Below are 22,506 nucleotides of genomic sequence, written 5' to 3'. Positions count from 1 at the left end.
GATGAAAGAAAGATTCACACAGGTACCATTAAAAGTACAAAATGATAAGACCACATGAAGGGGAAGCAACTCCTGTGTGGCTTACATCCTTTTATGGTTAACTATAGAGAAGATTAAAGTAATGTTACAATTTCATTCAACTGTCAGAGCTTATTTATGTATGTTATGTTCAGCCAAAGCATAATATTATTAATTTTACGTTGTGAACTTGTATTAGGCTAGAGCAGGCATGCTGTCATCAGTTGATGCTCTGAAGGTGGCCAGTGCCTTTGTGAATGAAGACAACTATACTGTGTGGAGTGATCTGTGCATGAGTCTAGGTGGTCAGGGCCTGCTGCTGCAGTACACTGATGCTGAGCAGGCATACAAGAACTTCTGCCTCAATCTCTTCAAAAATGTGTATCAGACAGTTGGCTGGGAGGCCAAGGATGGAGAAAGTGAGCATTTTTTTCTATTGAAACCAAGATATAATGCTTAAAATATGTTTTGAAATCATTAATTCTTTGTTTAAAATAACACTTCATAAAGCTTCTTAAAATAATTTTATATTTTCAGAATACTTTTAATTCATCTAGTTATAGAAATTTGATTTAAGAAAGAAATTTTTTTCTTTTAGGAATAATTTCAGTTTCACCACTTGAACCTTATTAATTGTGCCATTCATTACAAGTTCCATATATGCTACTGTGTAGACACAGGTCCATTGTCATTTTACAATTCTGCAACTTTTTCAGTGATAGAAGAGTCTGGGTTAAAATTTTGCTATTTTTAATTGTCTTTCACTGAAAACAAAAAATCTGTCGTAATGCTTCTACAGAGCTGTCCACCAAAAAAAAGTCTATTATAATACTTCTGCAGAACAGCCTTTCACTGAAAACAGAAACTCCAGTGTAATGCCTCTGCAGAACAGCCTTTTACTGAAAACAAAAAGTCCTGTGTAATGCATCTGCAGAACAGCCTCTCTGCAGAACAGCCATTCACTAAAAAACAGAAAGACCAGTGTAATGCATCTGCAGAACAGCCTCTCTGCAGAACAGCCATTCACTAAAAAACAGAAAGACCAGTGTAATGCATCTGCAGAACAGCCTCTCTGCAGAACAGCCTTTAACTAAAAAGCAGAAAGACCAGTGTAATGCATCTGCAGAACAGCCTCTCTGCAGAACAGCCATTCACTAAAAAACAGAAAGACCAGTGTAATGCATCTGCAGAACAGCCTCTCTGCAGAACAGCCTTTCACTAAAAAACAGAAAGACCAGTGTAATGCATCTGCAGAACAGCCTCTCTGCAGAACAGCCTTTTACTGAAAACAGAAAGTCCAGTGTAATGCCTCTGCAGAACAGCCTCTCTGCAGAACAGCCTTTCACTGAAAACAAAAAGTCCTGTGTAATGCATCTGCAGAACTGCCTCTCTGCAGAACAGCCTTTCACTGAAAACAAAAAGTCCTGTGTAATGCATCTGCAGAACAGCCTCTCTGCCCTGTGTAATGCCTCTGCAGAACAATGAAAAGTACAAGATCTTGGTGTTTGATGAGATGATAGTTACTGCTATGATTTGTAATAAGTTTGATATAAATGTACTACATTGAAGGCCCTCTGAATGCCATGCTGAGGGACTTGGTGCTGACGAAGATGGGTCGTTGTGGTGACAGTGATGTTGTGGCAGAGGCTAACAAAAGATTTGATGCCCATGTGTCTGGAACCACACCATTATCAGCTAACCTTAGGTCACCGGTAAGTATCACATTGCACAATGAACACCATTGTACATATGAATATATACAGGCAGTTATCTTGGATTTTGACAGTTGAAGTTTGTTATCACTATTTCTTCAGAAAAACTAGATGGGATTTTTGTCAAATTCCCCTTGGTCACTAGTTGTGCCTGTTTGATTTCAGGACTGATCAGAAAAACAAAATAGCTGACAACCAGAAATCATGGATTTGGAAGTTAAAGAATATTTATCATATTTTTAAGAGGAGTTTTGAAATTTCATATGCTTGAAAGCTAGAAAAGAAAGAAGAGAAAATAGGAGGGAAACAATCAAAACTTTAAAGAACAAGTAAAAATCAATTGATCATCTGGGATCTTTTGCTGACATGTTTTTGACTTAAATTTCTCTAATAGTATTCTCCAGCAGCTTTTGTATTTCTGTTTATAAATGTTGGACCTGATAATCCCTCCAGTAATACTGGTATTGAATCAATTAAAAGTAAAAAACAAACTTTAATTTCTTTAATTTGATGTAATCTGGTAGTGCTGTTACACACTAGTAGGATTTAGGTATACTAATCCTATATCCAGGCCAAAATCTTCTTTTACAGGTCTATATCACAGTGCTGTCCAATGGAGATGAAGACACCTATAATAAAATGCTTCAGGTAGGTCTGGTTGATTTTTTTAAAGGTAAACAACACAAGAATGAGTTGTAAATAACTACATCTGCTGTAATCACTGAAGCTGCAAAGGAACATTTGCTTGTAATATGATATTTCTTGGTAACATATATATATAACACTTATCACTGTTTAATTTGAAAAGATTTCCATACAAGGTCATACTTCATATATACCTCTAAATCAAAACTGCACAGCTCTAGACATCAAAGTCAGTCTTATCTTATATGTACTTATATTTCAGACCAAAATTTTAAAATTTTAAAACGAGTTTAAACAAAAATGTAACAGCCATTCTTTACTAAAGAACTTCAGTAATGAAAAGCTTTGACTGTATCCACCTGTATAAATGGCCATGTATTCAGTGAATGACAATGAACTTGCTGGAGTACCTTTCACAACATCAATAAAGCTCACCTGGACTAAGGCCATGTGAGCTTTAGGGATACCAAAGTGTTCGTTGTCTGTTTACTTTTCTTGTTAATCTCTACAAATCAAAAAAATTGTCTTGAAGCATTTGGGGGAATTGATTTTGTATAAACCATGGATCTGAGCCCCCTAGGACCTTAGTAGCTGGGACCAATAATCTATTCTTTTCTTCAGGGATTGCACAATCTTTTCAAAAAAGGGTAAGAAGCATGCTTAGGTGAAGGAAATCAGTTTTGTATAAACAGTGAGTCTTAGTCCCCAGAGGCCAGAGTGGCATGGCCAAGTGGGGAAAATTGATCAACATCTTTAGAATCTATTGTGTTCCTCAGTCATTGCAGAATGTTATACAAATTTTGTTTTGGAGCATGCTTTGGTAAAGGGGATCATTTTTAGCCCACCATCTATTCAAATAGATGGTGGGTTATTCAAATCGCCCTGCGTCCGTGGTCCGTCCGTCCGTCCGTCCGTCCTAGATGGATCTTCCTCAAATTTCATATGCAGTTTCCCCTTGGTCCCTAGTTGTGCATTGTACCTTTTTTGGACTGATTTGAATTCAAGATGGCCGACAGGTGGCCATCTTGGATTTTGGATGTAAAAGTTTGTTACTGCTATTTCTAGGAAAGTACTAGATGGATCTTTCTCAAATTTCATATGCAGTTTCCCCTTGGTCCCTAGTTGTGCATTGTACCTTTTTTGAACTGATTAGCATTCAAGATGGCCGACAGGTGGCCATCTTGGATTTTGGAAGTAAAAGTTTGTTACCGCTATTTCTGGAAAAGTACTGGATGGATCTTCCTCAAATTTCATATGCAGTTTCCCCTTGGTCCCTAGTTGTGCATTGTACCTTTTTTGGACTGATTCGAATTCAAGATGGCCGACAGGTGGCCATCTTGGATTTTGGAAGTAAAAGTTTGTTACTGCTATTTCTTGGAAAGTACTAGATGGATCTTTCTCAAATTTCATATGCAGTTTCCCCTTAGTCCCTAGTTATGCATTATACCTTTTTTGGACTGATTCGAATTCAAGATGGCCGACAGGTGGCCATCTTGGATTTTGGATGTAAAAGTTTGTTACTGCTATTTCTTGGAAAGTACTAGATGGATCTTTCTCAAATTTCATATGCAGGTTCCCTTTGGTTCCAAGTTCAACCTTTTTGGACTGATCCGAAATCAAGATGGCTGACAGGCAGCCGTCTTGGATTTTGAGAGTAAAATCTTGTTACTGCTATATCTGAGGAAGTCCAGGATGGATCCTTCTGATATTTCATAGATATTGGTTTCCCTTGGTCCCTAGTTGTGCATTGTACCTTTTTTGGACTGATTTGAAATCAAGGTGGCCCACAGGCAGCCATCTTGGATGTCGACAGTAATACAGCACAAGCATATTGTCCATTATCCACCTGTAACTGACTGCTATCTAATAATACTTTGGGATCTTTTTCAAATGATATTTGCTAATAGGTGCTTAATAAAAATATCTTGTGCCATCATTGAGTACATTCAATGAAGACCAGTTCATGAACATTTACAACACCTGTAACAAACAAAAAAAAATCTTCAAGAACTGAAAACAGATCCTCAAATGGTGGGCGCCAAGATCCCGCTGGGATCTCTTGTTGTATTAACAGTGGGTTCCAGCTCTATGGAGCAGAAAAAATGGGGCGTAGTAGTGGAAATAGAGCAAATTCTTTAAAATCCTGCTTCAGTATGGGGCTGTTGTATGTTCATGTTGCATTCATAAAATTTCAACCAATATAATATTTTAGCAACTGTATAATTGGCAGTTGTGTGTTATATTTCCCAATTTTTCTGTGGTAATTTGTTCAGTCCCAGGTGATATATATATCCAAATAATGATTAATTGGATGTTTCCATTATACATTATAGCTATACAATGCAGCAGATATGCAAGAGGAGAAAGTACGCATCAGCAGATCTCTGGGCACCATCAAATCTCCAGAACTCAAAAAGAAAGTTCTCCAGTTTGCCATGTCTGTAAGTCAGCATAGTTTTTCTCACTAAATGGTAAACAGTTACTCTGTTTTGTTACACCTATAATTAGTCACAACAGAAATTTGTTTTTATTTCAGATTATGCCTGGTATAGGAATTATTAGCTCTGTGTTTGAAATTTTCTGTTTGTGGTCTACCTATGAATCTTATGTCAATCTTTCAGTTTATCATAACGAATTTGCATCAATCATAGCTCATATAGTAGGTATACAGTATCCAAATTGGTATGTTGTTTTATGAGGACTTTGTTCCATCACATATGAAAGTAGGTCACTGTAACAGTCTCAGGGTGAACTATTGCGATCCCTTTTTGTTGTGAGTCGTAAATTTTAACAATTTCAACTTCTGGAAAACTCCTGAACTGATTTCAATGAAATTTTACAAAAATCTTCCATGGCTTAAAGTGCACCAGTATTGTAAATTATATGTTTCCCAACCTCCAGGGGCCTAAGGAGTGGAGCCAAAACGAGTCAAATTGGTTGAAACTTCAAAAATCTTCCTCTCAAATCCCATGTTTGGTAGAATTAAATACTCTTCTTGGATGGTAGGGTCTTTAGATGCTTTACCAAAATTGTAAATTTCATGTCCGCAGGGTCTCAAAATTCCCCCATTGGAGGGGGTAAAATTTACTTTATTTTGTGTAGGAAAATTACATTTTTGAGCATAATTTGTTTATTTTCTTTCAGAAATAGTTCAAACTTCGTTAGAATTTTATTTCTTATTAGTATAAGCTGATTGATGAGATACATATATTGACCTTGACTGACTCCCAGGGAGCTGATGGGTGGAGCTAAAAGTGGGTCAAATTGACTGAAATTTCAAAGATTTTCTATTGTTCCTGGATGGAAGATTTTATATAGGAAAATTCAAATCTTGTGTGAATTTCTTTAAATTCAAATTTGGTTAGAAACCGTAGCATGGGACAGCAGTTAATGTATACATGATTTACATTTACATTATGTGTACAATATAGATTCTATTACTTTTTTAACAAAATCATTTCTATGACATTTCTATCACAAGTACCATTGTGACTCAAGTGATCGTTAACGTCCTTGTGCCTCTTGTTACTCAAGTTACTTATTGCAATCACCTTTTGTCCGGCATAGTGTGTCGTAAACAATTTACATTTTTTACTTTTTGTCAATAATAAAAAAAGACATGAGTGCTGATATTGGGTCTGTAGCATGCTTGGACAAAGGGCTACCAACTTGTTAAAATGAATGACCTTGACCCTCTTTCAAGGTCACAGGAGTCAAATGTGTTGAAATATTTTACACAACTTCTTCTCAATTACTAAAAGGTCCATGGTGCTGATATTTGGCCTGTAGCAAGCTGGGATGAAGTGCTACCAAGTTGTTCATATCATTGACCCTGACCCATTTTCAAAGTCACAGGTGTCAAATATATCAAAATCTTTAAACAACTTCTCAGTAATCAAAACTTTGGCAAGCGAGGATGAAGGGTTACCAATTTGTTCATGTGATTGACATTTTCCCTTTTTAAAGGTCACAGGGTTTAAATGTGTCAAAAACAAAAACATGCAGGCTGTTAAATTGGTTTTTTGTTGATGGAGGGTGACTGATTTGTTAAAATAATTGATCTTGACCTGTATTCTAGATCTGTTACATCAAGTGAGTTTAGATCTTAAAGTTTCTTTTTCGACAAGCTATAGGTTCAGAGTAATGGCATTTGTGTAGTAGTATGTATAAAGAATATGATTTCAAGTTTGCAGAAAATGTTTTTATGAACCAATGTCTTCTAGTTGAACAATTTATTGCAGACTTATTAAGCCTTTTTTTCATATATAGATCTTTATAGTCAGATGAATTTTAAGGCCCATTGACCTTTTTTTGAGGGGTGAGGAAAAAGTTTTTTTTTTTTTTTTTCAAGAGGCATATGAAAAATAAATATCGAAGCTTAATGCAGACAGAGTATAACCATAGTGCAATTGATTGTTTCTTGTTGTGCATTTTTAAAAGTGTGTATATAATTTCTGGATTGGTATAATGTGCTGTTGTTCTATAGATTGTTTATGATTTTGTGCTTTAAGGATAAGGTGCGTTCCCAGGACACCGTCTTTGTGATTGCTGGGATAACAGGATCAGTGGAGGGTCGAGAAATAGCTTGGCAGTTTGTCAAGGATAACTGGACAGATCTTCACAGTCGCTACAAGGGTGGCTTCTTACTATCAAGGCTTGTCAAGGTAAGATATAAGAGCGGCAAGTAAGGATAGCTGAGTTACAATAGCATTACTTGAGTGGGGAGAGGGGATGGAGGTTGATAGGCCAGTCAGTACACCAGCACCTAGGTAGAGCTGTGATAGGCCAATCAGCAGTACACCAGCACCTAGGTGGAGCTGTGATAGGTCAGTCAGCAGTACACCAGAACCTAGGTGGAGCTGTGATAGGCCAATCAGCAGTACACCAGCACCTAGGTAGAGCTGTGATAGGCCAATCAGCAGTACACCAGCACCTAGGTGGAGCTGTGATAGGTCAGTCAGCAGTACACCAGAACCTAGGTGGAGCTGTGATAGGCCAATCAGCAGTACACCAGCACCTAGGTAGAGCTGTGATAGGCCAATCAGCAGTACACCAGCACCTAGGTGGAGCTGTGATAGGTCAGTCAGCAGTACACCAGAACCTAGGTGGAGCTGTGATAGGCCAATCAGCAGTACACCAGCACCTAGGTAGAGCTGTGATAGGCCAATCAGGAATACACGAGCACCTAGGTCGAGCTGTGATAGGTCAGTCAGCAGTACACCAGAACCTAGGTGGAGCTGTGATAGGCCAATCAGCAGTACACCAGCACCTAGGTAGAGCTGTGATAGGCCAATCAGCAGTACACCAGCACCTAGGTGGAGCTGTGATAGGTCAGTCAGCAGTACACCAGAACCTAGGTGGAGCTGTGATAGGCCAATCAGCAGTACACCAGCACCTAGGTAGAGCTGTGATAGGCCAATCAGCAATACACCAGCACCTAGGTCGAGCTGTGATAGGTCAGTCAGCAGTACACCAGAACCTAGGTGGAGCTGTGATAGGCCAATCAGCAGTACACCAGCACCTAGGTAGAGCTGTGATAGGCCAATCAGCAGTACACCAGCACCTAGGTGGAGCTGTGATAGGTCAGTCAGCAGTACACCAGCAACTAGGTGGAGCTGTGATAGGCCAGTCAGCAGTACACCAGCAACTAGGTGGAGCTGTGATAGGCCAGTCAGAGGTACACCAGCACCTAGGTGGAGCTGTGATAGGCCAATCAGCAGTACACCAGCACCTAGGTGGAGCTGTGATAGGTCAGTCAGCAGTACACCAGAACCTAGGTGGAGCTGTGATAGGCCAATCAGCAGTACACCAGCACCTAGGTAGAGCTGTGATAGGTCAGTCAGCAGTACACCAGAACCTAGGTGGAGCTGTGATAGGCCAGCCAGTACACTAGCACCTAGGTGGATCTGTGATAGGTCAGTCAGCAGTACACCAGCACCTAGGTGGAACTGTGATAGGCCAGTCAGCAGTACACCAGTACCTAGGTGGAGCTGTGATAGGGCAGTCAGCAGTACACCAGCAACTAGGTGGAGCTGTGATAGGCCAGTCAGCAGTACACCAGCAACTAGGTGGAGCTGTGATAGGCCAGTCAGAGGTACACCAGCACCTAGGTGGAGCTGTGATAGGTCAGTCAGCAGTACACCAGCAACTAGGTGGAGATGTGATAGGCCAGTCAGCAGTACACCAGCACCTAGGTGGAGCTGTGATAGGTCAGTCAGCAGTACACCAGCACCTAGGTGGAGCTGTGATAGGCCAGTCAGCAGTACACCTGCACCTGGTTGGAGCTGTGATAGGCCAGTCAGCAGTACAATTGTACCTAGGTGGAGCTGTGATAGGTCAGTACACCAGTACCTAGGTGGAACTGTGATACACAAGTCAGCAGTGCACCAGCACCTAGGTGGAGCTGTGATAGGTCAGTCAGCAGTACAATTGTACCTAGGTGGAACTGTGATAGGTCAGTCAGCAGCACACCAGCACCTAGGTGGAGCTATGATAGGTCAGTCAGCAGTACACCAGCACCTAGATGGAGCTGTCATAGGTCAGTCAGCAGTACAATTGTACCTAGGTGGAGCTGTGATAGGTCAGTACACCAGTACCTAGGTGGAACTGTGATACACAAGTCAGCAGTGCACCAGCACCTAGGTGGAGCTGTGATAGGTCAGTCAGCAGTACAATTGTACCTAGGTGGAACTGTGATAGGTCAGTCAGCAGCACACCAGCACCTAGGTGGAGCTATGATAGGTCAGTCAGCAGTACACCAGCACCTAGATGGAGCTGTGATAGGTCAGTCAGCAGTACACCAGTACCTAGGTGGAGCTGTGATAGGTCAGAACACCAGTACCTAGGTGGAACTGTGATACACAAGTCAGCAGTGCACCAGCACCTAGGTGGAGCTGTGATAGGTCAGTCAGCAGTACAATTGTACCTAGGTGGAACTGTGATAGGTCAGTCAGCAGTACACCAGCACCTAGGTGGAGCTATGATAGGTCAGTCAGCAGTACACCAGTACCTAGGTGGAGCTGTGATAGGCCAGTCAGCAGTACACCAGTACCTATTGGGGACTATGTTAGCTCAGTCAGCAGTACACCAGTACCTAGGTGGAACTGTGATACACAAGTCAGCAGTGCACCAGCACCTAGGTGGAGCTGTGATAGGTCAGTCAGCAGTACAATTGTACCTAGGTGGAACTGTGATAGGTCAGTCAGCAGTACACCAGCACCTAGGTGGAGCTGTGATAGGTCAGTCAGCAGTACACCAGTACCTAGGTGGAGCTGTGATAGGCCAGTCAGCAGTACACCAGTACCTATTGGGGACTATGTTAGCTCAGTCAGCAGTACACCAGCACCTAGGTAGAGCTGTGATAGGCCAATCAGCAGTACACCAGCACCTAGATGGAATTGTGATAGGCCAGTCAGCAGTACAATTGTACCTAGGTGGAGCTGTGATAGGTCAGTACACCAGTACCTAGGTGGAACTGTGATACACAAGTCAGCAGTGCACCAGCACCTAGGTGGAGCTGTGATAGGTCAGTCAGCAGTACAATTGTACCTAGGTGGAACTGTAATAGGTCAGTCAGCAGTACCCCAGCACCTAGGTGGAGCTATGATAGGTCAGTCAGCAGTACACCAGCACCTAGGTGGAGCTGTGATAGGTCAGTCAGCAGTACAACTGTGATACACAAGTCAACAGTGCACCAGCACCTAGGTGGAGTTGTGATAGGTCAGTCAGCAGTACACCAGCACCTAGGTGGAGCTGTGATAGGCCAGTCAGCAGTACAATTGTACCTAGGTGGAACTGTAATAGGTCAGTCAGCAGTACCCCAGCACCTAGGTGGAGCTATGATAGGTCAGTCAGCAGTACACCAGTACCTATTGGGGACTATGTTAGCTCAGTCAGCAGTACACCAGTACCTAGGTGGAGCTGTGATAGGGCAGTCAGCAGTACACCAGCAACTAGGTGGAGCTGTGATAGGCCAGTCAGCAGTACACCAGCACCTAGGTGGAGCTGTGATAGGCCAGTCAGCAGTACACCAGTACCTAGGTGAAGCTGTGATAGGTCAGTACACCATTACCTAGGTGGAACTGTGATAGGCCAGTCATCAGTACACCAGTACTTAGATGGAACTGTAATAGGCCAGTCAGCAGTACACCAGCACCGAGGTGGAACTGTGATAGGCCAGTCAGCAGTACACCAGCACCTAGGTGGAACTGTGATAGGCCAGTCAGCAGTACACCAGCACCTAGGTGGAGCTGTGATAGGCCAGTCAGCAGTACACCAGTACCTATTGGGGACTATGTTAGCTCAGTCAGCAGTACACCACCACCTAGGTAGAGCTGTGATAGGCCAATCAGCAGTACACCAGCACCTAGATGGAACTGTGATAGGCCAGTCAGCAGTACCTAGGTGGAACTGTGATACACAAGTCAGCAGTGCGCCAGCACCTAGGTGGAGCTGTGATAGGTCAGTCAGCAGTACAATTGTACCTAGGTGGAACTGTAATAGGTCAGTCAGCAGTACAACTGTGATACACAAGTCAACAGTGCACCAGCACCTAGGTGGAGTTGTGATAGGTCAGTCAGCAGTACAATTGTACCTAGGTGGAACTGTGATAGGTCAGTCAGCAGTACACCAGCACCTAGGTGGAGCTATGATAGGTCAGTCAGCAGTACACCAGTACCTAGGTGGAGCTGTGATAGGTCAGTCAGCAGTACACCCGTACCTAGGTGGAGCTGTGATAGGCCAGTCAGCAGTACACCAGTACCTAGGTGGAGCTGTGATAGGTCAGTACACCAGTACCTAGGTGGAACTGTGATAGGCCAGTCATCAGTACACCAGTACCTAGATGGAGCTGTGATAGGTCAGTCAGCAGTACAATTGTACCTAGGTGGAACTGTAATAGGTCAGTCAGCAGTACCCCAGCACCTAGGTGGAGCTATAATAGGTCAGTCAGCAGTACACCAGCACCTAGGTGGAGCTGTGATAGGTCAGTCAGCAGTACAACTGTGATACACAAGTCAACAGTGCACCAGCTCCTAGGTGGAGTTGTGATAGGTCAGTCAGCAGTACACCAGCACCTAGGTGGAGCTGTGATAGGTCAGTCAGCAGTACAATTGTACCTAGGTGGAGCTGTGATAGGTCAGTACACCAGGACCTAGGTGGAACTGTGATACACAAGTCAGCAGTGCACCAGCATCTTGGTGGAGCTGTGATAGATCAGTCAGCAGTACAATTGTACCTAGGTGGAACTGTAATAGGTCAGTCAGCAGTACCCCAGCACCTAGGTGGAGCTATGATAGGTCAGTCAGCAGTACACCAGCACCTAGGTGGAGCTGTGATAGGTCAGTCAGCAGTACAACTGTGATACACAAGTCAACAGTGCACCAGCACCTAGGTGGAGTTGTGATAGGTCAGTCAGTAGTACAATTGTACCTAGGTGGAACTGTGATAGGTCAGTCAGCAGTACACCAGCACCTAGGTGGAGGTATGATAGGTCAGTCAGCAGTACACCAGCACCTAGGTAGAGCTGTGATAGGTCAGTCAGCAGTACACCAGTACCTATTGGGGACTATGTTAGCTCAGTCAGCAGTACACCAGCACCTAGGTGGAGCTATGATAGGTCAGTCAGCAGTACACCAGCACCTAGGTGGAGCTGTGATAGGTCAGTCAGCAGTACACCAGGACCTAGGTGGAACTGTGATAGGCCAGTCAGCAGTACACCAGTACCTAGGTGGAGCTGTGATAGGTCAGTACACCAGTACCTAGGTGGAACTGTGATAGGCCAGTCATCAGTACACCAGTACCTAGATGGAACTGTAATAGGCCAGTCAGCAGTACACCAGCACCTAGGTGGAACTGTGATAGGCCAGTCAGCAGTACACCAGCACCTAGGTGGAACTGTGATAGGCCAGTCAGCAGTACACCAGCACCTAGGTGGAACTGTGATAGGCCAGTCAGCAGTACACCAGCACCTAGGTGGAGCTGTGATAGGCCAGTCAGCAGTACACCAGTACCTAGTGGGGGCTATGTTAGCTCAGTCAGTACACCACTACCTAGTAGGGGCTATGTTAGCTCAGTCAGTACACCAGCACCTAGTTGAGGCTATGTTAGCTCCGTCAGTACAGCAGTACGTAGTGGGGGCTATGTTAGCTCAGTCAGTACACCAGTACCTAGTGGGGGCTATGTTGGCTCAGTCAGTACACCAGTGCCTAGTGGGGGCTATGTTGGCTCAGTCAGTACACCAGTACCTATTTGGGGCTATGTTAGCTCAGTCAGTACACCAGTACCTATTTGGGGCTATGTTAGCTCAGTCAGTACACCAGTACCTAGTGGGGGCTATGTTAGCTCAGTCAGTACATGCTTGCCTTATCACTTATCTTTAATTGAAGATCGTTGGTTATGTCTTGCCAACTGAAATCAACAAAATCACATTGCTTTTTTCACTAACTGTCTAGATCAAATAAAGTCAATATCATCATTGATACCAATTTTCTAATTAAATTATAATTATACTAATATAATACTGTCTTTATCCTAATATTTCACTGTTAATATAGAAAAATAGACCCCATGACATGGACGTATCTGCCCAAAGTACTGATATTTCATCTTCATCTGCAATATGAAATGGTACACTAAGAGTACAATAACTGTGCGACAATGTTACATTTTTAGTTTGAGTGAGAACTACATATACAATTGGTCCGGATACCACGACCTTATAAGTAGTTTCTGAAATTGACACTAGCTATATTCGTAGGTCACTGTTGCATAAAACATTAATCTCGTAGATTTAATGTCAATTGTTCACCACACTTCAGACTACAGCTTTATGATTGAGGACATTTTTTTGTTTGTTTTGTAGTTACTAATATGGATATTCAAGTATATATACTTGTCAATATTTCACTGGAATTGTTAGCCAGACTTAATCAGAGATCTTGTGATCCAAGGAAGTGCAGCTACCTTGCTCGAAATCACATTCTACATCAAATAAATTGATTTTACATTGAAGACTTTCATTAGGAGGCATATAAAGGTGTTGTAATATTAACAAGATTGATATTGAAATTGCAAGGTTAACCTACATGTAGGACTGTGTTAATTCAAAATTGTATACCAGAAACAAAACTGGAAAAAAAAATTTGCATACATATCAAATTTTAAGCATCAAATTATTCTTACACTTTGTGTCCCCTCAAAGTTAATCACTTTTGTGGACAAACACCTTATATTGAAGGAATGAAAATCAGTTATGTCTTCACAGGGTTTGACATTCTTGAATTCAGGCACTTGGTTCAACTTGTTTACCAAACTAGTCACATATGTTCCAGTAATATATGTGCCCAAACCGTTGAGATGATCAGTGATGACATCAAATAGATTGGGTTTCCACCAACTTCTAAACAAAATTTTGGACATTTTGAGAGAAGAGGTCTGCTCGCCAAAATGTCTGACTTTCGATGTAAAAGCTAGAGGAAACTGGGGCTACGAAATAGTACCAACCCACATCGTTCCTCATAGTTCTTATTCATTTATGGGTTTCATGTATTGCAGCAGATGAGTTAGCAATAGCCCTCCTAGGTTTTGTCGTCTTTTATTATACGTGTGCAAATGTTAAAGTGTTTTTATTTGTGGTGAGGTAACAATTAATATCATATTTGTGTATGCATATCACTGAGTGGTATAATGATAACATTATCATTTGTATCTTTATCAAGAATTTATTAAGTGACACCAACCTGTTGACTGTAAGGGGTATTATATCCCTAATTTAAGTCAGTGGTTTACCCAAACCTCAGAATATATTAATCTTATGAAAGCAGCAACTATATTCAGGTATCATACTCTCTAATTCACAGAATTAGATTAACCAAACAGCACTCTTTATTCTCAACAACTGATGGATGTTGTCATACCGACTGCTGCCAGATCATAGCCATGGACACTTACCTGTGTCAAGTTGTCTAGTATCTGGTTTTGAAATCAAAGGAATCTATGGTTAACGAACACCATATTACTGTCATTGAATGTCAAACGTCCTATATAAGTACAACATGTATGTGATCAGTGCTAACATAAAATGGGTATGTTCACCTATTGAAATATCTCATACCAACACATATCTTAGATAACTTAGATATAGAAATAAAAAACATCACACATGTTTTTCTTTCCAAATATATGACATTACTTGACCATAACTATACTTTATTGTATTCTAGCTTTTGCAACAGAGGAGGACTGTCAACGGTAGGTCACATGTGACCTCATATTCTCACCAGCCTCGTTATTGCTCATAAAAAGATTTAGTGATCGGGTGACATAATCTGTATCTAAGTTGATAAAAACTTTGTTGATAAAAAAAGATAATGGTCTGACAAGTCATGATGTATATTGGGATGTTTACTAGGTACTGATGTACTTCCATGGTTACATACAGCTACATCATGCCTTCAACCGGCTCTTGCCGATTTCCGTTATTTTGACCCTCAGCCTGGTAGATAAAACCTTTCTAATACAGAACCTACATGTCTATTCTGAAACTATCGTTACTTTATCAACATTCTTATTTATTTCTCTCACTAATTTCTTGTTTAAATGACTTGCACAATTAACAGCTAACCTATTTTAGGACAAGTCAATACAGAGTTAATTATCTACGTGATAAACACAGATTATGCTTTCTATCATTATCACATGGTCAGATACGACAGCATGATACACACCACTTTCAGAAATATCAGCTATTTGTAATGCATTATCTAAAACCAACAATATGTTGTTAAAGGAAAACATAAACAGGTCAAATGATGTTCATTTCAAAAGACGGACATTTTGTTATTTCATACATGTATATATATATGAACTAGCCCCTAGTGGGGCTGTGATAGCTCTGTCAGTTCACCAACACCTAGGGAGTTGTGATAGCTCAGTCAGTACACCAGCACCTAACGAGGCTGTGATAGCTAAGTCAGTACACCAGCACCTAGGGTGAGCTGTGATAGTTCTGTCAGTACACCAGAACCTAGGGTGAACTGTGATAGCTCTGACAGTACACCAGCACCTAGGGTGAGCTGTGACAGATCTGTCAGTACACCAGAACCTAGGGAGAGCTGTGATAGCTCTGTCAGTACACCAGTAGCTAACGAGGCTGTGATAGCTAAGTCAGTACACCAGCACCTAGTGTGAGCTGTGATAGATCCGTCAGTACACCAGCACCTAGGGTGAGCTGTGATAGCTCTGACAGTACGCAAGCAACTAGGGTGAGCTGTGATAGATCTGTCAGTACACCAGAACCTAGAGTGAGCTGTGGTAGATCTGCCAGTACACCAGAACGTAGGGTGAGCTGTGATAGCTCTGACAGTATACTAGAACCTAGAGTGAGCTGTGATAGATCTGTCAGTACATCAGAACCTAGGAAGCTATGATAACTCAGTCAGTATACCAGTACCTAACAAGGCTGTGATAGATCTGTCAGTACACCAGTACCTAAAAAGGCTGTGATAGATCTGTCAATACACCAGAACCTAGGAAGCTATGATTACTCAGTCAATATACCAGTACCTAACGAGGCTGTGATAGATCTGTCAATAAACCAGAACCTAGAGTGAGCTGTGATAGCTCTGTCAGTACACCAGAACCTAGAGTGAGCTGTGATAGCTCTGTCAGTACACCAGAACCTAGAGTGAGCTGTGACAGATCTGTCAGTACACCAGAACCTAGAGTGAGCTGTGATAGCTCTGTCAGTACACCAGAACCTAGGGTGAGCTGTGATAGATCTGTCAGTACACCAGAACCTAGGGTGAGCTGTGATAGATCTGTCAGTACACCAGAACCTAGAGTGCGCTGTGATAGATCTGTCAGTACACCAGAACCTAGGGAGCTATGATAGCTGTCAGTACACCAGAACCTAGAGTGAGCTGTGATAGCTCTGTCAGTACACCAGAATGTAGGGTGAGCTGTGATAGATCTGTCAGTACACCAGAAACTAGAGTGTGCTGTGATAGCTCTGTCAGTACACCAGAACCTAGAGTGAGCTGTGATAGATCTGTCAGTACACCAGAACCTAGGGAGCTATGATAGCTGTCAGTACACCAGAACCTAGGGTGAGCTGTGATAGCTCTGTCAGTACACCAGAATCTAGGGTGAGCTGTGATAGATCTGTCAGTACACCAGAAACTAGAGTGTGCTGTGATAGCTCTGTCAGTACACCAGAACCTAGAGTGAGCTGTGATAGCTCTGTCAGTACACCAGAACCTAGGATGAGCTGTGATATATCTGTCAGTACACTAGAACCTAGAGTGAGCTGAAATAGATCTGTCAGTAAACCAGAACTAGGAGGCTGTGATAGTTCAGCTCTGTGGGTACCATCACAAATTTATGAGGAGATATCAGGATTTAGAGTCATTTAATCAGAAATAAACTACCAGACAATGTAAAAGCCTTTTGTATTTACCAAAGAAAGCAGGTCAAAGTTCTCCATCTTTAATATGATGGAAATGATATCCATGAAATGAATAACATAAGATATTTTGACGAAAATTTTTATCATCCATGTAAAGGATGTAATGTTTGCACAATAATAATGTTTTATGTACTATTGTTTCAGTCTACCACAGAGAACTTTGTAACAGAAGATAAAGCCAAGGACATAGAGGTGAGCAGGCAACACTATGTCAGTTCAGTAGTGTGAAATGGGGCATAAATTGTGTGATGTGCATAATTTAAAGATCTATATAATAATGCTTAAATCTTTTATTATTACCAAGGTATTTATAACTGAGATTCTGATCCTTAGTTGGTGGGTAGTATGCACTCATTTAATAGCACTGTTATTTAACAAATATGAAAGTGCTTGTATTGGAAACCCTGGAAATTTTTTTCAGTTATGAACACATGTAGAAATTAAAGTGTGTTTTAAAATTCAGAACATTATGTTACAAAATCATAGTCTGGTATTATGATATTGTACGCAAAGGAATTTTGATCCTTTATGTATTAATTATTTATTTATCTTTTATTTAGAAATTTTTTGAAGAACATTCTGCACCTGCTGCCGAAAGAACCATTCAACAATCCTGTGAAAACATTCGCCTCAATGCCAAATGGATGCAACGCGACTCAGCCAATGTCTCAGAGTTTTTGAAAAGTCTGAAATTCTGATTTGCTGACTAAATCAAAGATGTTGGTTCAAAACCAGAAACCTTGAACCAAATTGAACTGTATAAGAACCAGAAGTTTAAAGGTGTGAAACGGTCTTGAAAAGATTTTCAAATTTTCACATTGAAGACAATTATCGTTGTTGTGCATTACCTAATCCAGAACAGAGTGCTGATCAATCATTGTGTTTTTATAATGAATAAGATTGAGACTTGTTTCTGTTTATTGGTTGTAGGACTGGAAGTTGTGATCAACCTCAAAACAACACAAATAATTGTATATGTCATCTCTGATAGGTTTTTCATTGTTGTGACATCTTTTGAAACACAAAATATTAAAATAACTACATGGACATTAACATCAATAACTGTAACAATGAAAACCTGCAATGAAAGCTGACTGAGAATTTCCAAAATATTTTCTGAAGACAAAGCTGTATACAATGAAATATACACAATAAGAACTGGGATCTCTCCAAGGTTATGACAAATTTTGGTTTACTTTACATATAGGAAATAGAATAACTTCAATTATAGACAAATGTAGGCTTCATTTACAAACAGGAACTAGGATCACCTTTTTTATTTAAAACAGGTATTGCATTAACTAAGGTACATTTTTTTGTTTTGTTTTTTGGTTTTCATTTTAACATCTGAACAATTTCTGCATTAAGGCATCCTTATGTATTTCTTCCTTATTTACGGTTACCAACAAACCAACAATGCCTGTTACAGGACACTAATCACAAAGATTCAGATCAGGAATGAAGATTTGTGAGTGTGTTTGGTCCATCACACATAGAAATTTTTATCAGTCAGAAAATATTTTCTCACATTAGATTGATATCCAATTACTCTAATACAGTAAATATGATTTGCATTATAGATAAAACATCTGGTAGCTATATTTTGGGTCCAAATTTTGTTAGTGATTCTTAGCACTATAACATAAATTGTTACTAGGATTGACTTTCTAAAAGCTTTGTACAATTTGAATTATTTTTCAGCAACATTTGTTTTTTCATCTGTTTTTGTGTCGCCTGCAGAGCTTGCAAACACTTAGGGATCACTTTGTCCATCATCCGTATGAAAGCTTTCCAGACTTTTTTCTGTAATGCTTTGAGTTATCAAAACTAAATTTGGCATATGGCTTTTTGTTGCAAGGGTTCAGATTAAGTTCAATTCCCGGCTGTCTGTGACCCTTTTTGGCAGAGTTATGCCCCTTTCAACTTAGAAAATTTCCTGGGAATATTGTTTTCTGGACTTTTTTGGCTTATGCTTTGAGTTATTGAAATGAAATTTGGTATATGGCTTCTTGTTGCAAGGGTACAGATTAAGTGTAATTCCCGGTTGTCTGTGATCCTTTTTGGCAGAGTTATGCCCCTTTCAACTTAGAAAATTTCTCAGGAATATTGCTTTGCGCAGTTTTCCCTTTATGCTTCAAGTTATAGAAATGAAATCTGGTATTACAACTTTATGAGTGATCGTTGCACATCCAGTTCAATTTCTGGGTGACCGTGACACTTTATGCAGGCAACACATACACTTCCGAGGAACTCTTGTTCAATCTTAGTAATCCCATTTTTTTATATTGATTCCAGTAGTCTGCATGTTGATGACAAACTAATGTCTTATGAATACCTTAGACAGCATAATTAAGTACTTAAACAGTCTTTGACTTGAAATAATGTATCATCATGCATTTAATGCCTTATTTACCACACTTGTGAGCTGATTTTCCAATTTTTTCATGTGCCCACCATTTCATGTATGACATTCCATCATAATTTTGTTTCTGCCATTTTACTCTTTTTAAAGGTAACATATACAGAACTTTAATTTGGTATGAGACACAGATACAGAACTTTAATGTGGTATGAGACACAGATACAGAACTTTAATGTGGTATGAGACACAGATACAGAACTGTAATTTGGAATGAGAACCATATATAGAGAAGTGTAATTTGGTACGAGATACAGATATAGAATTGTAATTTGACATGTAGTTGTATAATATAAATATTCAGGTCAAGTTATTGTCAATAATTTATTTTATCAAGGTTTATAGCCATTTAACTGCAAACAATTTTGATAAGAATTACCCAAGTAAGATCATTGCCATAATTGAAAAACGTTGACTAAATCCAATGGGAATTTAGATAATAAAAATTTCAAAAATGCAATTTCCAATTTTCTCCTTGGCTTTAGATTGGGGCAATCATGTTATAAAATGAAAACTTGTTATATTTCATAAGTTGAGACTAGAGTTGAGATGTTCTTGCTCCGGCAAAAGCCCGAGTGAGTAGGGGTCCCGCCAGTGGAGACTAGTCTCACTCCTGTCTTGCTGTCAAGAACCAATCCATACTGGCTAGAAAGGTGGTGGTATTTATACTAGCCATGTTAATTAACTGATGAAGTACTAATACACATTGGCTTACTGGTAAACATGGATTGAAGTATACATGAGTTGCCGACAAGATCTTGCACACATAAATGGCAATAGATTCGGCTGTTTACAACAAGATAAGGTTATACTGACCATCATACAAACTGCTTAGATAGGCTTCAGATAATGACTTATATAATCAGGCAACGAACTAATATATGAGCATGTGTAGTAGATCGGTAACGACAGAATACCTCTGGCCACTGGTCAATGCATAATTGTTCACAGTAGATGTCAGTAATAAATTAACACAGGCAAATACATTATGATGAAACATCTGACTTATGTCTAGCATAATTTTGAATAATTTAATCTTACATATTAATTTTTAATAGTTCAGTTACTTTGACAGGTCTGGTTCATTTCAGAAATATAACCACTGCTACGTTACAGAAAAGACAAAGCTGTACTTAATTTACACTGATTAGGGTGTGTACCAAATTAATTTGTCTCTTAGATTTGAAACATTGTATCTATTATGATGTCTTTTGTTTTTCTTAATTTGCAGTTGGTTTCATATTGCTCTTAAACCTGTAACTGAATATTAAAGTGCTGATATGACATTTCAGCTTGTTGAGTCATCTGGAAATAAATGCTGGATTGATTGTTGTGAGAGCTATTGCCATTTAATAGAATTAGTAATGGTTTACAGAAAAAGATATGGCAAAAAGTGGAAAGTTCATTTTAACTGCAATGGGAGATCTTAGAGAAAAAGTATTACCAAAAAATCCTTAAAATGAAATCCTTGTTTAACTGCAGTGGAGATTTACAAAATATGACCAGTGAGTTTGGAAATCATGGATTCTGCAGGCAGAACTGTTGTTGAAAGACTTTTAAGTTATTATTCGAATTCCATAAAAGGCTCTGCCCCGGTACGCCCGGGGGTCAGGACCACTTTTCATGCAAAAGGAAGCCCGTTTTACTCGTTGATGCTGCAGACCAAAATCCCGTTATTCCTTCTGTAACAGTAGAGAGATTCTAATTTCATTTTGATTTCTTTACCATAAATAGTTTCTGAAGTCAGAACTTTACATTTATTCCAGGATTGGTAACATCTGGAGGTGAGGATTTTCCTTACAACTGCTACATCAGGGATATAATATATACCAATATCTGATTCATCTATTCTATGTTTAGGTCAGGCATTTTAGGTCATCTCACCTGAACTTTCATCAGCAACACTTGTGCTTCAGTGAGAAATTCAAAAGGTGGAAATACTAATCAAGAAGATGCATTTGTGTTGAACACGATTGCAAATAAGCAGGGAAAATTTCACCAGTTTGCTGCAATTTTATGCATTTTTCTAAAAAAAAAGTGTTTTACTTTGAGCTTCTGCAATGTAGAAAAAATCCTATTTACAGTACATTGGGTTTAAAACTATCATATCACTTCTTGGATTTTCAATATAGGAAATTTCTGTATTTTTTTATGGTAATTTTTTATACTGATTTCAATCTTTACAGTTTTCAAAGCTTTTTAATGTATAGGATTTCCTACATGGGGTTTGAAAATATGATATTGCCACTTCTTGACTAATTGATGTAGGAGTTTTCCCGCATCAGGTTTAATACCATCGTATTAACTATTCTAGGCTTCTCAAAGTAGGCATTTTTTGGGTTTGATACTGTCTTCAATCAATCAATCAAAGCTTATTGATGTAGAATATTTCCAACATCAGATCAGGAGGAGGCAAAAGGGGAAATATTGCTAGTTCTTTGAATTCATTCTTCTTCTGTAGAAAGGATTGAATTTTAGCAAAACCTTGTCTGAAGCATTCAGGAGTGACATGGAACCAGTTTGTATAAATATAGGTTCTCGGCCAGCTGGGTCGGGAGGGGGAAGGGCGCAATAGGACAAATAGAGCATATTCTTTAAAGTCCTACTCCTGTAAGAATGATTAGATTTTGCCCAACTTTGGTTTGAAGCATTTAAGGGTGAAAAGAACTTTATTTCCTATAAAAAGGTGCATCTGACCCCCTCAGAGCAGAATGGCGGGGCACCAGATGAGCATACAGTCTTTATGGCCTCTTGTTGGGTTGTATTTTTGACCACACAAACAATATTGTAAAATGCTCGCTATAATCACATATAACGAGCACAAAGCAGTGAAATATTTATGTATACATTGAGTCTCAAGTGATTATTGCAATCATATTTTTCTGGCGTCATGCATCATAGACAATTAACATTTCCAACTTCTTCTAAATAATCAAAATGCCCATGGTCATTGTATTAGGCCAGTTGAATGTTGGTATAATGGGCTACAAAGTTTGTTCAAATGAATGACCTTGATCTATGTTCATGGTAACATGGGTCAAATGTGTTAAAATCTTAAAAAACTTCATCTCAGTAACAGAATGGTCCAGGGTCTTGATATTGGGCCAGTAGCATGCTGCGAAGAAGGGCTACCGAGTTTGTTCAAATAAGTGACCTTGACTATTTTCAAGCTAATAGGGGTCAAATCTATTAAAAATCTTTAAACGGCCTTTCAAGGAACAAATGACCCAGTGTTGTCAAATTGGAGC

General features: G+C 39.9%; 1 protein-coding gene across 1 annotated transcript in view; it reads left to right on the top strand.

Moving 5' to 3' along the window:
- Positions 1-20,544, top strand: part of LOC132563714 (puromycin-sensitive aminopeptidase-like) — a 49,750-nt gene extending 29,206 nt beyond the window's left edge. Inside the window, exons 15-21 of the mRNA XM_060228465.1 lie at positions 218-437; positions 1,588-1,730; positions 2,322-2,378; positions 4,709-4,816; positions 6,887-7,039; positions 16,984-17,031; positions 17,400-20,544. Of these exons, the coding sequence (XP_060084448.1) occupies positions 218-437; positions 1,588-1,730; positions 2,322-2,378; positions 4,709-4,816; positions 6,887-7,039; positions 16,984-17,031; positions 17,400-17,537 (867 nt within the window). The 3' untranslated portion in view covers positions 17,538-20,544. The remainder of the gene's footprint in view (positions 1-217; positions 438-1,587; positions 1,731-2,321; positions 2,379-4,708; positions 4,817-6,886; positions 7,040-16,983; positions 17,032-17,399) is intronic.
- Positions 20,545-22,506: the final 1,962 nt, after the last annotated feature.

Source organism: Ylistrum balloti, unplaced genomic scaffold (genome assembly GCF_031769215.1).
Source record: "Ylistrum balloti isolate Yb309-2 unplaced genomic scaffold, AGI_CSIRO_Ybal_v1 Utg371830, whole genome shotgun sequence".
Classification (NCBI taxonomy): domain Eukaryota; kingdom Metazoa; phylum Mollusca; class Bivalvia; order Pectinida; family Pectinidae; genus Ylistrum; species Ylistrum balloti.
Note: the sequence above shows the minus strand (reverse complement) of the source record. Positions and strands in the feature narration are given on the sequence as shown.